At 43.3% G+C, this 18241-nt stretch overlaps 1 protein-coding gene across 2 annotated transcripts in view; it reads left to right on the top strand.

Moving 5' to 3' along the window:
* The window catches only part of LOC139388133 (mucin-2), a 77828-nt gene that overhangs the window by 40765 nt on the left and 18822 nt on the right, over nucleotides 1–18241 (top strand). For both annotated transcript variants that reach the window (XM_071134715.1, XM_071134714.1), the window contains 3 exons: nucleotides 92–130; nucleotides 209–250; nucleotides 3895–4963. In XM_071134715.1, the coding sequence (XP_070990816.1) occupies nucleotides 92–130; nucleotides 209–250; nucleotides 3895–4963 (1150 nt within the window). The remainder of the gene's footprint in view (nucleotides 1–91; nucleotides 131–208; nucleotides 251–3894; nucleotides 4964–18241) is intronic.

The following is an 18241-nucleotide window of genomic DNA, read 5'->3' as shown; positions in this document are numbered from 1 at the left end:
AATGTCAAACACCTAGCAGGTTCTTGTCCGAAAATGTCAAGTGTGTTTTGAATCTGGCAGCTCAACTGACATGTTCCTGCTTTTCCAACAGGAGAACAGTGAGGAAGTGAAGACATTGCCCCCTCTACAGGTATGTTTGTGTACTGCACGTTACTGTCTGTGTCTTGGCTCTCTCTGTAATGCCTGTGTTTGTGTGTTCAACCCACAGGGGGCAGTGAGAGAGCAGCAGCCACCTGCAGCAGTGGAAAAAGTAAGTGTTAGAACAGATTTCTGAGTTTGGGTTCTGTAAAGGGTTTGTCTTATACTATATTACATTATGAGGGCATTTGTTTTTATGATTCACTTTCTTTTAAAAGTTAGTAAAAGTTAGTAAAAGTTATACTAGTGTGGTACCTCTTATGACATACACGCTACATTAATTTAACACAGAGTTAAAGGGCCTATCCGGAGTTCAATAACAAGGTGGTCATTCCAGGACTTGTTTTAGTAAACAGCTGAGTGATGGGGCTTGAGACATATAACCACAAATTCATAGACAGAGCTATGGATAGAAGGACTGACCATCCATGATATCAAAATTATAGTTTTAGTCATGTTTTGAGTCTATAAAGTGTTTGTTTACAATAGATTTACTTTGTTTACAAACATTGGAGTAAAATAGACCCTTTCCGACAGTTTGTTTTTACAGGGTCAGCCATACAGTGGGGCAAAAAAGTATTTAGTCAGCCACCAATTGTGCAAGTTCTCCCACTTAAAAAGATGAGAGAGGCCTGTTATTTTCAAATCATCACTGCTCTAGAGGAGATCTGCATGGAGGAATGGGCCAAAATACCAGCAATAGTGTGTGAAAACCTTGTGAAGACTTACAGAAAACATTTGACCTCTGTCATTGCCAACAAAGGGTATATAACAAAGTATTAAGATAAACTTTTGTTATTGACCAAATACTTATTTTCCACCATAATTTGCAAATAAATTCATTAAAAATTATACAATGTGATTTTCTGGATTTTTTTTCTCATTTTGTCTGTCATAGTTGAAGTGTACCTATGATGAAAATAACAGGCCTCTCTCATCTTTTTAAGTGGGAGAACAAAATTGGTGGCTGACTAAATACTTTTTTGCCCCACTGTATATGTCATATTCTTCAAGAATATCATTAATTTAGAATTCATTTAGAAGTCCAAAAATGTACGTTGCAACTGCAGATTGCCCCTTTAAGGTATAACGCTATGCACAGTTTCTGAGTAAGGTTGAGTTAGTGCCTGGAAAGGTATTTTATTGTCACTTCCTGAACAGTGATAATCATATCATCTGTGGCACACGATCAATTGTCATGTAAACAGGAAAGCACAATGTTAAACTCCTAGTATTTCTGGCCAGATATGGGGTTGAGAAAGTAACACATTACGGGCTACAGGTAGCCTAGTGGTTAGAGCATTGGGCCAGTAACCAAAAGGTTGCTGGTTCAATTCCCCAAGCCGACAAGGTGAAACATCTGTTGAAGTGCCCTTGAGCAAGGCACTTTAATGTAATTTGCTCCAGGGGGGAGGTACTGCTATGGCCGACCCTGTAAAACTGCACATGAACAGTATGTGTATGTGATGACAAATAAAAAGTAGTGGCAGGTTACAGCTTGAAAAGCTATCACGCATTGCTTCTGGACAGTGGCACCCGCCCTCTCTCTGCCTTTTGTACTGCCTCTCTCTAACCTCTCTCTGCCTTTTCTACTGCCTCTCTAACCTCTCTCTGCCTTTTCTACTGCCTCTCTCTAACCTCTCTCTGCCTTTTGTACTGCCTCTCTCTAACCTCTCTCTGCCTTTTGTACTGCCTCTCTCTAACCTTTCTCTGCCTTTTGTACTGCCTCTCTCTAACCTCTCTCTGCCTTTTGTACTGCCTCTCTCTAACCTCTATCTGCCTTTTGTACTGCCTCTCTCTAACATCTCTCTCCCTTTTGTACTGCCTCTCTAACCTCTCTCTCCTGTCTCTCTAACCTCTCTCTCCTGTCTCTCTAACCTCTCTCTCCTGTCTCTCTAACCTGTATCTCTAACCTCTCTCTCCTCTCTCTCTAACCTGTATCTCTAACCTCTCTCTCCTGTCTCTCTAACCTCTCTCTCCTGTTTCTCTAACCTGTATCTCTAACCTCTCTCTCCTCTCTCTCTAACCTGTATCTCTAACCTCTCTCTCCTGTCTCTCTAACCTCTCTCTCCTGTCTCTCTAACCTCTCTCTCCTGTCTCTCTAACCTCTCTCTACTGTCTCTCTAACCTCTCTAACCTCTCTCTCCTGTCTCTAACCTCTCTAACCTCTCTCTCCTGTCTCTCTAACCTCTCTCTCCTGTCTCTCTAACCTCTCTCTCCTGTCTCTCTAACCTCTCTCTCCTGTCTCTCTAACCTCTCTCTCCTGTCTCTCTAACCTCTCTCTCATTTCTCTCTAACCTCTCTCTCCTGTCTCTCTAACCTCTCTAACCCCTCTCTCCTGTCTCTCTAACCTCTCTCTCCTGTCTCTCTAACCTCTCTCTCCTGTCTCTCTAACCTCTCTAACACCTCTCTCCTGTCTCTCTAACCTCTCTCCTGTCTCTCTAACCTCTCTCTCATTTCTCTCTAACCTCTCTCTCCTTGCTCTCTAACCTCTCTCTCCTTGCTCTCTAACCTCTCTCTCCTTGCTCTCTAACCTCTCTCTCCTTTCTCTCTAACCTCTCTCTCCTGTCTCTCTAACCTCTCTAACCCCTCTCTCCTGTCTCTCTAACCTCTCTCTCCTGTCTCTCTAACCTCTCTAACCCCTCTCTCCTGTCTCTCTAACCTCTCTCTCCTGTCTCTCTAACCTCTCTCTCATTTCTCTCTAACCTCTCTCTCCTTGCTCTATAACCTCTCTCTCTCCTTGCTCTCTAACCTCTCTCACCTTTCTCTCTAACCTCTCTCTCCTGTCTCTCTAACCTCTCTAACCCCTCTCTCCTGTCTCTATAACCTCTCTCTCCTGTCTCTCTAACCTCTCTCTCCTGTCTCTCTAACCTCTCTCTCCTGTCTCTCTGTTCAAGCCGTGCCTGGCCTTGCCGTCTCATCCCTATTTCTTTGTCTGTTTGGGGGAGCAGCTGAACTGTAGCGGCCCTCCAGTATGTCCGTCATCACTCTCTACCACAGGTTGCAATGGGACTGGGGTGGGACTGGGGAAAGGGGTTATTTTTATTGTGTGTGTGTGTGTGTGTGTGTGTGTGTGTGTGTGTGTGTGTAAGAGGAACTTACACACACTCCCCTGGAGCAGATGGTTATTAAACTTGATCAGGGAACTGAAACACCAGAGACGAGGAGTGCGTCAGTCACAGATGGATGGGATTGTGGGATTGTCTCCTGAGGTTTGGGCAGGGGAGCTCTCCTTTCCTCTCTTCTCCTAATGCAGCCAAGCTGAACCGCAGGACAAAACTCTCCCTCTATCACTTCATCCTTACCCAAGACTCATCGCAAACATGCCACTGCACGTCTCTGCCCAACCCATGTCAATGTCCCAATGCACAACCCCACACTTTTATTTCATCTGGTTGGACCAAGAGACAGAGATTCTATGTTTTAACAGATGATTTGTTTTGTAGAATTCAGGATTCAGAATTCTTAACCGTACAAATAGCTCAGTGACTCAGACGTCTGGCAGTGGTTATTTGTGATTGATATTTGTTTGTGAGATCAGGAGAGGGGACTGATTAGGTACTGCTGATGTAGTTGTATTTGGTGCTGCTGCTACAGTGGGGGGGGGGGGGGGTGGAGTGTGTTGATGTCACTGCATATGTCCTGGAAGCATCCCATCAAACCTTCCAGTAACATAAAGACATTTGTTTCAGGTAGAAGAAGTGTTATATATAAAATGATGCATATGAATCTGACTGTTCTTTCCTGTTCCCCCAGCAGGCTGAGTTGGAGCAGGATGTAGAAGTAGGTGGTCCACAGGAAACTCCAGTCCTCCTGTCCTACAGACCTCACCCCAGAGCTGGCCCTTCCAACCTGAGGCTGGGTACCACACTGTCCTCTATCCCCAAGACCATCACACCGTCCTCTGTACCAAGCTCCACTCCATCCCCTGTCCCCACTGACACACCGTCTCATGTCCCCAAGACCATAACCCCTGTCCCTACCATCACACCGTTTTCTGTCCCCAAAACCATCACACCGCCTGCTTTCCCTAGCATCATAACACCATCCCCTGTAACCAACAGTGTCATACCATCTCCTGTCCCCAGCAGCAGTGTCACACCGTCTCCTGTCCCCAGCAGCAGTGTCATACCATCTCCTGTCCCCAGCAGCAGTGTCACACCATCTCCTGTCCCCAGCAGCAGTGTCATACCGTCTCCTATCCCCAGCAGTAATGCCATCAGAGCTGCTCTAGAAAAGAGCACTGCCAAATCACACGCTTCAGAGAAGACCGTCATACTGTCCCCTGTCCCTAGTCCCATCACACTGTCCCCTGTCCCTAGTCCCATCACACTGTCCCCTGTCCCTAGCCCCATCACACTGTCCCCTGTCCCTAGCCCCATCACACTGTCCTCTGTCCCAAGCAGTGTCAAAACATCTCCTGTCCCCAGTGTCTCACCCTCCCCTGTCCCCAGTACCACTTGGTCCCCTGTCCCCAGTACCACTTGGTCCCCTGTCCCCAGTACCACTTGGTCCCCTGTCCCCAGTACCACTCGGTCCCCTGTCCCCAGTACCACTCGGTCCCCTGTCCCCAGTACCACTCGGTCCCCTGTCCCCAGTACCACTCGGTCCCCTGTCCCCAGTACCACTCGGTCCCCTGTCCCTAGCATCTATACACCATCCCCTTTCCACAGGACCGTCACTCCATCCCCTGTGGCTAGCAGCACGGCCATAAGAGAAGCTCTAAAGAAGAGCACCACCAAAACACATGCTCCAGAGAAGAACACTGTCGCACCGCTGTCCGCTTCAACCAGACTCCACCCCCAGGAGACGCCCAGCAGCAGAGGTAAGATAGTAGAGCAGCATGAGTGATTGAGTCCCCTCACATTACAACACTGAGCTGAATATATTGAGATTGTTGTGAATGATTATGGTGGGAGAAACAGATTCTGGCCTCAGAATCCGGAAGCATGTAGACACTAGGGCACCGGCACAGTTTTACTTCACACTTTCACACAATGTTAATGAAGTCATGACAGGCAGTTCTCTTCCCTGCCACCTGGGGGTTATGTGAGAATGGTTATCTGTCTTTGAAGCACTTTCACCTGGTGTGTTGTATAATGGACAGTTCATGGTTCGGCTGCAGACCCTTTCAGTGTAGGTTCTTACTGTGGTTAGTGAGGTGGGTTTATTTCCCAGCCCAGTGTCCTAGCCAACCATTGCCTCAGCCCACTGAAGTCTTTATGAACTGGCAGACTAAAAGCAGGCCAGCCTTAGGGGGAGGAAACCAGTGTGATTGTGTCATGGTCACATATCCCCTCCTCTTTCTCCCTCTCCAACATCTCACTCTGTCTCTCCCTCCCTCTCCAACATATCTCCCTCCCTCCCTCCCTCGTCTAGTTTTCCACAGTCCCTATAACATGACTTGTATCAGTGTATGATTGTGATAAGATATCTAATGTCTCTGCCCCTCACATATAGTTTTCATGGCTTTGCCCTTGTAGCTTAACTATGTTTCTTGTTGCAAGAAATGAGTTCATCTGATCAGAAAAAGGCTCGTAGTTTTGATAAGCTACCCGCATCCCTGGCCCAGTTCACAAACCAGACCGACAGACAGGGGAGCTAGACCAGCACCACCCAGTGGAAGACTGATCACACTGCAGCCAGTCCTCCACCGGACATAGCAGGGGGAAAAAGTCAGCATCTATAGTCTCCCCGGGCTGGATATATACTAACCTTACAACGAGGTGAATGATTGTGTTTATTTGTCTTGGCTGAGGTACCTGTAATTCAGGTAATTCAGTACTTACCAGCATTTGTAACTTGAGTATAGCTTGTGCCATGAAGTGCTTTGAAAGGCTGGTCATGGCTCAAATCAACACCATTATCCCAGAAACCTTAGACCCACTCCAATCTGCATACCGCCCCAACAGATCCACAAATTATGCAATCTCTATTGCACTCCACACTGCCCTTTCACACCTGGACAAAAGGAACACTTATGTGAGAATGCTATTAATTGACTACAGCTCAGCGTTCAATACCATAGTGCCCTCAAAGCTCATCAATAAACTAAGGACCTTGGGACTAAACACCTCCCTCTGCTACTGGATCCTGAACTTCCTGACAACATATACGCCACGCTGATCCTCAACACAGGGGCCCCTCAGGGGTGCGTGCTCAGCCCCCTCCAGCACTCTCTGTTCACTCATGACTGCACGGCCAGGCACGACTCCAACAACATCATTAAATTTGCCGATGACACAACAGTGGTTGGCCTGATCACCGACAACAACGAGACAGCCTATAGGGAGGAGGTCAAAGACCTGGCCGTGTGGTGCCAGGACAACAACCTCTCCCTCAACGTGATCAAGACAAAGGAGATGATTGTGGACTACAGGAAAAAGAGGACTGAGCATGAACCCATTCTCATCGATGGAGCTGCAGTGGAGCAGGTTGAGAGCTTCAAGTTCCTTGGTGTCCACATCACCAACAAACTAACATGGTCCAAGCACACCAAGACAGTTGTGAAGCGTGCATGACAAAACCTATTCGCCGTCAGGACAATAAAAATATTTGGCATGGGTCCTCAGAAGGTTCTACAGCTGCACCATCGAGAGCATCCTGGTTGCATCACTGCCTGGTATGGCAACTGCTCGGCCTCCGACCACAGGCACTACAGAGGGTAGTGCGAATGGCCCAGTACATCACTGGGGCCATTCGAGCTTCCTGCCATCCAGGACCTCTATACCAGGCGGTGTCAGAGGAAGGACCTAAAAATTGTCATACTCCTGCCACCCTAGTCTTAGACTATTCTCTCTGCTACCGCACAGCAAGCGGTACTGGAGTGCCAAGTCCAGGTCCAAGAGGCTTCTAAACAGCTTCTAACCCCAAGCCATAAGACTCCTGAACATCTAGTAAAATGGCTACACAGACTATTAGCATTGCTAATGTCATCTATGCATACTCACTTTAATAACTCTACCTACCTTTACAGCTGAAGTCAGAAGTTTACATACACCTTAGCCAAATACATTTAAACAAAGTTTTTCACAATTCCTGACATTTCATCCTAGTAAAAATACCCTGTCTTAGGTCAGTTAGGATCACCACTTTATTTTAAGAATGTGAAATGTCAGAATAATAGTAGAGAGAATTATTTATTTCAGCTTGTATTTCTTCCATCACATTCCCAGTGAGTTAGAAGTTTACATACACTCAATTAGTATTTGGGTGCATTGCCTTTAAATTGTTTAACTTGGGTCAAACATTTCGGGTAGCCTTCCACAAGCTACCCACAATAAGTTTGGTGAATTTTGGCCCACTCCTCCTGACAGTGCTGGTGTAACTGAGTCAGGCTTGTAGGCCTCCTTGCTCGCACACACCTTCTCAGTTCTGACCACACATTTTCTATAGGATTGAGGTCAGGGCTTTATCATGGCCACTCCAATACCTTGACTTTGTTGACCTTAAGCCATTTTGCAACAACTTTGGAAGTATGCTTGGGGCCATTGTCCATTTGGAAGACCCATTTGCGACCAAGTTTAACTTCCTGACTGATGTCTTGAGATGTTGCTTCAATATATCCACATAATTTTCCTGCCTCATGATGCCGTTTATTTTCTGAAGTGCACCAGTCACTCCTGCAGCAAAACACCCCCACAACATGATGCTGCCACCCCCGTGCTTCATGGTTGGGATGGTGTTCTTTGGCTTGCAAGCCTCACCCTTTTTCCTCCAAACATAACGATGGTCATTATAGCCAAAAAGTTATATTTTTGTTTCATCAGACCAGAGGTAATTTCTCCAAAAGTACGATTTTTGTCCCCATGTGCAGTTGCAAACCGTAGTCTGGCTTTTTTATGGCGGTTTTGGAGCAGTGGCTTCTTCCTTGCCTTTCAGGTTCTGTTGATATAGGACTCGTTTTAGTGTGGATATAGATAATTTTGTACCTGTTTCCTCCAGCATCTTCACAAGGTCCTTTGCTGTTGTTCTGGGATTGATTTTCAGTTTTCGCACCAAAGTATGTCCATCTCTAGAAGACAGAACGCGTCTCCTTCCTGAGTGGTTTGACGGCTGTTTGTCCCATGGTGTTTATACTTGCGTACTATTTTTTGTACAGATGAACATGGTACCTTCAAGCATTTGGAAATTGCTCCCAAGGATGAATCAGAATCTACCCCAAAAAAATCTGAGGTCTAGGCTGATTTCTTTTGATTTTCACATGATGTCAAGCAAAGAGGCACTGAGTTTGAAGGTAGGCCTTGAAATACATCCACAGGTACACCTCCAATTGACTCAAATGATATCAATTATCCTATCAGAAGCTTCTAAAGCCATGACATAATTTTCTGGAATTTTCCAAGCTGTTTAAAGGCACAGTCAACTTAGTGTATGTAAACTTCTGACCCACTGGAATTGTGATGAAGTGAAATAATCTGTCTGTAAACAATTGTTGGAAACATTACTTGTGTCATGCACACAGTAGATGTCCTAACCGACTTGCCAAAACTCTAGTTTGTTAACAAGAAATTTGTGGAGTGTTTGAAAAACAAGTATTAATGACTCCAATCTAAGTGTATGTAAACTTCCGACTTCAACTGTACATACTACCTCAACCAACCGGTGCACGCACATTGACTCTGTACCGGCACCCCCCTGTATATATTGCAATTTTTTTCACTGCTGCTCTTTAATTACTTGTTACTTTCATCTCGTATTCTTATCCGCATTTTTTTTAAACTGCACTGTTGGTTAGGGGCTCGTAAGTAAGATTTTCACTGTAAGGCCTACACATGTAGTACTCGGCGCAAGTGACTATAAAAATTGGATTTGATAATTATCTGTACAAAACAGTTCATACTTGTGGAATATAAAAATACTTACTTGATATGTTTTACAGTTTCTTGAAATACTTGGCAAATGCAACTTATTTCTATGTATGTTGTATTTATTACGGATCGCCATTAACTGCTGCCAAGGCACCAGCTACTCTTCCTGGGGTCCGGACAAAGTAAGGCAGTTCTAAATGTATTGTAATGTTTTTAAAATTGTATAACAGATTTCACAACACACTGTGTGCCCTCAGGCTCCTACTCCACTACCACATAACTCGTACACATAAAATCCATGTGTACGTATGTGTATAAAGCATATGTTACATGTGTGTGTATGTGTCTGTGCTAATGTTTGTGTTGCTTCACAGTCCCCACTGTTTCATGAGGTGTTGTTTTTTAAAATCTGATTCTACTGCTGCCATCAGTTACCTGATGTGGAATAGAGTTCCGTGTAGTCATGGCTCTATGTAGTACTGTGCACCTCCCATAGTCTGTTCTGGATTTGGAGACTGTTAAGAGACCTCTGGTGGCATGGCTTGTGTGGTATGCATGGGTGTCTGAGCTGTGTGCTAACTGCTGCTCTTTGTTAAGTGTTGCAGTCATTTCAGTCACTGTGGTAGCTGACGTGTATAGTGTTGAGTCATCCGCATACATAGACACACTGGCTTTACTCAAAGACAGTGGCATGTCGTTAGTAAAGATTGAAAAAAGTAAGGGGCATAGACAGCTGCCCTGGGGAATTCCTGATTCTACCTGGATTATGTTGGAGAGTCTTCCATTTTAAGAACACCCTCTGTGTTCTAGTAGATGGGTAACTCTTTATCCACAGTATAGCAGGGGGTGTAAAGCCATAACACATGTTTTTCCAGCAGCAGACAGAAGGCAAAAGGCCTCCTGCGGGAACAGGGGCTCGGATTATAAATAAATATATTGGACAAACACGCATCACGACCAGAGAGAGACCACAACACTACATAAAGAGAGACCTAAGACAACAACATAGCATGGCAGCAACACATGATAACACAGCATGGTAGCAACAACACATGACAACAACATGGTAGCAACACAACATGGCTGCAGCACAATATGTTAGCAGCACAAAACATGGTACAAACATTATTGGGCACAGACGACAGCACAAAGGCAAGATGGTAGAAACAACAAAACATCACGCAAAGCAGCCACAACTGTCAGATATAGTTACCCTTGAGTATGGTAGTCACTCTAATCACCTACTATGAAGCTCTGCTGTGCCCAGATATTTGTGTTCAAAATACACTTTTGTGGTAGAGTTTCTGTTACTGACATCAACCCAAATGGGTTATAAGATTGGTGAAATCCTTTTGCAAGCTGCTTGAACACACAGGCTTAAAATTAAAGCCATGGACTTTAAGTTGGAAGCATTTGTGGAAAACCCTACATGGGAGATGCTAGCTAAAAGTACAAAGGTGAATCTGCATGGCATTTCAAAGCATTATGATATCAAGGTGGCACCTGGCGATCCAAAAGCAGTAGTCAGAGTTGATTGGTACTGCTTTGGTGGAGGAGGAAATCCTTCCACAGAGAGAGGTTGATGGAAAGGGTCCTACGGGGGGTAGAGTACACCCCATAGACGTGCAACTGAGAGAGGTAGAACTAAAGGCAAAATTTAAGCAAAATAAATGAGCTTGAGCACAGGGAAAAACATCAGGAACGTGAGCATGCCATTCGCCTACAAGCGATACAGTGGATTCGGAAAGTATTCAGACCCCTTGACTTTTATACATTTTGTTACAGCCTTATTATAAAACTGATTAAATTACTTTTACACACAATACCACATAATGACAAAGCAAATGCAAGTTTAGAAATGTTTGCTAATTTATAAAAAATATAAAACAGAAATTCAAGAATTCAAGACCCTGTATTATGTACTTTGCTGAAGCACCTTTGGCAGTGATTACAGCCTTGAGTCTTGTGTATGACGCTAGATTATCATAATTGTTTTAATAAATTTTATAATAAGGCTGTAACGTAGCAAAATGTGGAAACAGTCAAGGGGTCTGAATACTTCCCGAATGCACTGTAGATCTGGAAACACAACAGCCGGTCGCAACAGCCGGCTTGTACCGCCTTTCAATGAAAAAGAGGTGGATGTATATTTTACTTTGAGCGAATTGCCACATACCTAAAATGTCTGCGAGATAGTTGGTCACTGCTCCTCCGAAGTGTTCTTTTTGAGAAAGGTTCAGACAGTGTGCGGCGCTTTATCTCTTGAACAGAGTTCCGATTATGACACTGTTAAAGCTGCTATCCTTCAGGCTATCCTTCAGCCTATCCTTCAGCCTATCCTTCAGCCTATCCTTCAGCCTATCCTTCAGGCTTATGAGTTGGTCCCAGAGGCATTCAGACAACAGTTCTGTAAAATACAAAAGACAATCACAGAGCATGTTGAATTTGAAGGGAACAAGCATGGCTTTTTAATCGGTGGTGTGGTTCTCAAGAGGTCATGGACCTTGAGGATTTAAAGACACTCATAAATCTCAAGCAGTTAAGAAATTCCCTTCACGAAAGGGTGCAACCTACATTTATGTGCACAAGGATCTCACTCTTGAGAAAGCTGCAGTTCTTGCAGATTAGTTAGTGTTCAAACTACCTTCACATACAACACATCCAGTAGTTATCCTTACACACAAACCAATCCAGAGAAGTCACCTCCTACTGCGAGGTTTCAGTCCATTTCTACAGTGCCCAAAGATAAAGATCGGCAGAAAACTGGGTTTTCGTATCCGCCAGTTAGTCATTACAACCATGAGAAAGGACACATTGTCTCTGTGTCCTAAGTTGAAGCCAAAAAATGAGAGAAAAAAAGCAGTTTCTTCTTGTGGGAGCACTCCAGCCCATTAAGTCTCTGGTTGGGAGCAGTGTAACTCCTAAACAAGATTTTAGATCAGATGAACCCTTTGTTTCAAACGGGTTTGTGTCTCTGCAGAGTGGCGATGCTGTTAAGCAGCCAGTGAGAATCCTTCATTTTGGAGGGTGTTTTGCCTTTGTCTGACACTTCAGCAAATGGCTACAGTGTGTTAGTACAAGCATGGAGATAAGTTGCATGGAAGTTATTTTGTATAATATGGAACTCAAGTCTGATCTTTTTTCTGGTTCCGTTGAAGCCTAGCCTACCGATGAAGGGGTCTCATTAATTTTGGGAAACATTTTGGCTGGAGGGAAGGTCGTGCAAAATCCTGTCGTTTTGTAAGGAACCCAGAGAAGAGGAATTAGGTTATCAGTAAAGTACCCTAGAGTGTTCCCAACGTGTGCTGTTACACATGCTTTTTCTAAGAAAGTCGCCAGGATCAAGTCTATTGTTGAGGAGGATGTCAGCAATCTCACCATGGTCGAGCTGTCTAAGATATTTATGGGCCATCCTGATTTTGCTAAACCTGGGTTGACCTCTCCTTTGAAAACCCAAAAGATGTGTGAGTTTGTAGTACCGCTGAAGGAAGAGAGGGTGCCTAAAGTGGAAACTTCGATGTCTAGGAAGCAGCTGATTGCGGAACAGTTTAAAGATGTTTCCCTCTCCCCTGTATTTGCTGAGATGCGCCCAGAGGAGGTGTTTGATAAAGTTTGTGTGGGTTAGTTTGACAGAGATGGCGTTCTCGCGCCACTTCTGGGCAAGACGATTGGCCCAGTGTATCTCAAATTGTCGTTCCAGTTACGCTCCAACTAGAGATACTGATGTTGGCTCACGATAGTAGTATGGCAGGCCATCTTAGTAGTATGGCAGGACAACCCCACCTGTTTTGTTTGGTTGTTGTCAGTGACTCTTTGTTAATTCCGCCTTCTGTTTGAAATTCCATTTTTGCTGGGGAACATAAAAAAACTGAAATGGTCTATTCATTCATTTTCCAATTTAGTAGACATTTATCCAGAGCAACTTACAGAAGTTTGCATTCATTTGTAATACTTTTTTGAACTGGTCCCCTATGGGAATTGAACCCACAACCCTAGCATTGCAAGCACCATGCTCTACCAACTGGGCTACATCATCACAAATCACTTGATGTCTCAATTAACTCAGTTACTGTGTTGTGCATTGTTTTTCGCCATGGTACATCTAGGTACAAACCTAGATGACCAGCCTATGTACAATACAGCAATGTACATTTACAGTGGATTGCGAAAGTATTCACCCACCTTGGCATTTTTCTTATTTAGTTTCCTTACAACCTGGAATTAAAATAGATTTTTGGGGTGGTTGTATCATTTGATTTACACAACATGCCTACCACTTTGAAGATGCAAAATATTTTTTATTGTGAAACAAACAAGAAATAAGACAAAAAAAAAACAGAAAACTTGAGGGTGCATAACTATTCACCCCCCCAAAGTCAATGCTTTGTAGAGCCACCTTTTGCAGAAATTACAGCTGCAAGTCTCTTGGGGTAAGCTTGGCACATCTAGCCACTGGGATTTTTGCCCATTCTTGAAGGCAAAACTGCTCCAGATCCTTCAAGTTGGATGGGTTCTGCTGGTGTACAGCAATCATTAAGTCATACCACATATTCTCAATTGGATTGAGGTCTGGGCTTTGACTAGGCCAATCCAAGACATTTAAATGTTTCCCCTTAAACCACTCAAGTGTTGCTTTAGCAGTATGCTTAGGGTCATTGTCTTGCTGGAAGGTGAACCTCCATCCCAGTCTCAAATCTCTGGAAGACTGAAACAGGTTTCCCTCAAGGATTTCCCTGTATTTAGCACCATCCATCATTTCTTCAATTCTGACCAGTTTCTCAGTCCCTGCCGATGAAAAGCATCCCCACAGTATGATGCCACCACCATGCTTCACTGTGGGGATGGTGTTCTCAGAGTGATGAGCGGTGTTGGGTTTGCGCCAGACATAGCATTTTTCTTGATGGCCAAATAGCTACATTTTAGTCTCATCTGACCAGAGTACCTTCTTCCATATGTTTGGGGAGTCTCCCACATGCCTTTTGGCGAACACCAAACGTTTTTTCTGGCCACTCTTCCGTAAAGTCCAGCTTTGTGGAGTGTACGGCTTAAAGTGGTCCTATGGACAGATACTCCAATCTCCGCTGTGGAGCTTTTCAGCGCCTTCAGGGTTATCTTTGGTCTCTTTGTTGTCTCTCTGATTAATGCCCTCTTTGCTTGGTCCATGAGTTTTGGTGGGCAGCCCTCTCTTGGCAGGTTTGTTGTGGTACCATATTCTTTCCATTTTTTAATAATGGATTTAATAGTGCTCCGGGTGCTGTTCAAATATATTTTTTTATAACCCAACCCTGATCTGTACTTCTCCATATCTTTGTCCCTGACCTGTTTGGAGAGCTCCTTGGTCTTCATGGTGCCACTTGCTTAGTGGTGCCCCTTGCTTAGAGGTGTTGCAGAATCTGGGGCCTTTCAGAACAGGTGTGTATATATACTGAGATCATGTGACACTTAAATTGCACACAGGTGGATTTTATTTAACTAATTATGTGACTTCTGAAAGTAATTGGTTGCACCAGATCTTATTTAGTGTCACAGCCGTCAAAAGAACTGGACCAAAGCGCAGCGTGGGGAGGGTACATATTCCTTTTTTTTAAATGACGCCGACAAAACAATAAACAATACAAAACAACCGTGAAGCTTAAGGGCTATGTGCCACAAACAAAGACAACTTCCCACACAGAAAGGAGGGAAAAGGGCTACCTACGTATGGTTCCCAATCAGAGATAACGATAGACAGCTGTCCCTGATTGAGAACCATATCCGGCCAAAACATAGAAACACAAAATCATAGAAAACAAAACATAGAATGCCCACCCCAAATCACACCCTGACCAAACCAAATAGATACATGAAAAGGCTCTCATTTAGGGGCTTCATCGCAAAGGGGTTGAATACATATGCACGCTCCACTTTTCCTTTTATTATTTTTTAGAATTTATTTTTTTAGAAAGTTATTTTTTCATTTCACTTCACCCCTTTGCTATTTTGGTATGTCCATTACATGAAATCTAAATAAAAATCCATTTAAATTACAGGTTTTAATGCAACAAAATAGGAAAAATGCCAAGGGGGTGAATACTTTTGCAAGGCACTAAGTGGTTTGTAAGGATGGTAAATTAATACTGCACATAAAGTGGTTGTTTTCCATGTTATTTGTTCAAGAAAAAGTATTTAATTTGATGTTGGCTTGTCTTTGCCCATAACTTTATCTTTTGATGTAAATATTTGAGGACAGGGTTTTGTTCTTTCTGGAATCCATTAGAATGACAATCACAGAGAAAAGGAACAGCGTAACTCTAACAATTCCAGCTATTGAATCCTGCCAGATACTGTTCTTAACCCTTTAGAACCCAATAGAATTGTAGAATGCTGCTGTATATAACTGAGAATTTTCAAATATAAAGCTAATTTTCTCACACATTTCAAACCCCAAATAACTTTCAATAGTAATTTGTTCTTGAGCTAACTTAGTTTTAAAGAGCACAATCTCTTCTTTAATATAACACCACATCCATGTCAACAGGAATAACCGTCATTGTGTCTTCCGTTGTGTGAAGACACAGAAAAACTATTAAAACTCAACTAAAAGTATTTCAATTGTAGTAAATTTCACTAAATTACCCACTTAAAATGTACGAAGTATAACATATTATTATTTACATATAAATACAATTATCCAAAATGTGACCAGAAGACAATATTCAGAAAGTATTTCAAGTCCCACATAAGGTAAGCTATTTGACGAACAATGATTCTTACTTCTGTAAAAATGCAAACAAATATTCAGAGACTATTTAAAAATAAAAAAAAATTGTAAGACAAATTCCTATTTCACACTGTCACTTTAGTGTTTGCATTTAGCCTACAACATGTCATGGAACTTCTAAAAGCACGGCCCCATCTTGAAAAGGGGCACAGAACATGTCTGAGCACCCAAAGGAGGTTTCTACACATCTCCCACCCTTTCCCTGCGTCCACTCCAGATGCACACCACACACCCTCTCTTGCACCCTTCAAACTTCACCTGCTTTCAAATGAGTTCAAACTTGGTCACATGCCCTGGTGCCACACTCTTGGGAAGGGGCATCTGCAGGGTCCCCCACACAATGTACACATTTATGATGACAATGTTGAGCATCCCCCAAAACACACACTTCCACCATTTTCTGCCTGTGCGTCCAACATTGTAATTGCTCCTCAGTTGGTCAAGATGGTCAACCCCGCCCCTTTACTTGGTGTGATCCATTACAAGTTCTGGAAAGGGTATAAGTTCCTACCACTTTTAAAAACAACCCCAAACCCCCTGCCATTGTCACTTTAGGCCCAGGTTGTGTGGTACAATGGTGAATGATGGGACTTAGGGCAGACACAAGCCATGGAAACATAGGCTCCCCTGTCGGGTGGGCTCTCCCTCTTCCCTCCCTCTTCCTCCTCTCCCTCTGCTTTCTCCTCTCACTCTCTATTCTCCCTCCTCTTTCTCTCTCCCTCCATTCTCCTCTCTCCACTCCACATCTCTTTCCCTCCAATCATCTCTAACTCATTTTCCTCTCTGCCTTTTCCTGCTGAGCCCTGATTCTCCACATCACTTCCTTTTCTTTTACTGACCTAGAGTAACAGAGGGAGAGGAGAGGAAAAACACATAGGATACAATTGTAGTCAGGAACATTCTCTCGCTCACTGTCTCTCTCACTGTCTCTCCCTCTCACTGTCTCTCTCCCACTGTCTCTCTTCCTTTCTCTCTTTCTTTTTCTCAACCATACACATACTCTCTTCCTAATGAGTGGTTTCCATAATAAATTGTGTGATAGTTACACACCTCCCAATTACACGCACGCACACATTCACTCTCTCTCTCCTCCAATAAACTCTTGCTTTCTTGCCTGACAGACTAACTAAAGAGTTTGCCAATGTAAGCTGATTAGTTACAAAGCTGGGACAGATTAATTGCATCGGTAGAAACAGGACAAAACAAGTAACTTGTTAGCTGGCTATGTAAACAAATATCCAACTCATCATATGAGCTACATTGCATGGGCCTCTACTACCCTAACACGACAGCTAAGCTGTCAAACAAGAAGAAAACACGAGCTCTCGACAAATTTGCTGCTAAACACAACTTTTTCTTGCCTAACAGACTGACTAGTTAACTAACTAGCTATAGCAAGCAGCCTGGGCCATTTCCATAGAAATGACATCAGTATAAACAAGACTAAACAACCAACCAGTTAGCTGCGTATATACAGCTAAACACTACAACTATTTCCCTGAGACAGAGAACAATCATTCTAACTCCACCGCTGATGTGCTTGCCTGTACCAAGCAAGTAATCATGACAGGACTTGCTAATCTGTGAGCTATTCCCCAAGTGTTACAGCATCAAACATTGACAACAACAAACATATAGTATCTGTTGTTTACTTATTTCACTTATTTCACTCGTGTCCGTATCACCAACCAGCATAGATAAAGTCTCTTTCACAGTGAAGTGATGTCTTCGGTGCTGTAATATTTAGTAATGAATTTAAAAAAAATCTAATTCATTATACAACTACTTTTCCTGCCGAAGCAGATATGCTGAAACATTTTTTTGCCTGGGCTAAGTACAGTACATCTACAATGCATTTAGAAAGACCCCTTGACTTTCTCCATTTTGTTACGTTACAGCCTTATTCTAAAATGGACTAAATCTTTTTTTCCCTCATCAATCTACACACAATACCCCATAATGATGAAGTAAAAACAGGTTTTTCTTAACTTTAAAACCACATTTACATAAGTATTCAGACCCTTTACTCAGTATTTTGTTGAGGCATCTTTGGAAGCAGTTACAGCTTCGAGCCTTCTTGGGTATGACGCTACAAGCTTGGCACACCTGTATTTGGGGAGTTTCTCACATTCTTCTGTGCAAATCCTCTCAAGCTCTGTCAGGTTGGATGGGGAGCGTCGCTGCACAGCTATTTTTAGGTCTCTCCAGAGATGTTGGATCTGGTTAAAACATCTTCGGGATCGTTATCCCTTCCACGGGACTGTTGAGCTAACGAAGACCAATGCGATTAGCATTGTAAGTAAGAAGAGCAAGAACATTTCCCAGGACATAGACATATCTGATATGGGCAGAAAGCTTAAATTCTTGTTAATCTCCCTGCACTGTCCAATTTACAGTAGCTATTTTTGTGAAATAATACCATGCTATTGTTTGAGGAGAGTGCACAATTTTAAACATGAAGAGTTATTAATAAACAAAATAGGCACATTTGGGCAGTCTTGATACAATATTTTGAACAGAAATGCAATGGTTC

Source organism: Oncorhynchus clarkii, chromosome 29 (genome assembly GCF_045791955.1).
Source record: "Oncorhynchus clarkii lewisi isolate Uvic-CL-2024 chromosome 29, UVic_Ocla_1.0, whole genome shotgun sequence".
NCBI classification, from domain to species: Eukaryota; Metazoa; Chordata; class Actinopteri; order Salmoniformes; family Salmonidae; genus Oncorhynchus; species Oncorhynchus clarkii.
The sequence above is the reverse complement of the archived record's forward strand: the minus strand, read 5'-3'. Positions and strand labels throughout refer to the sequence as shown.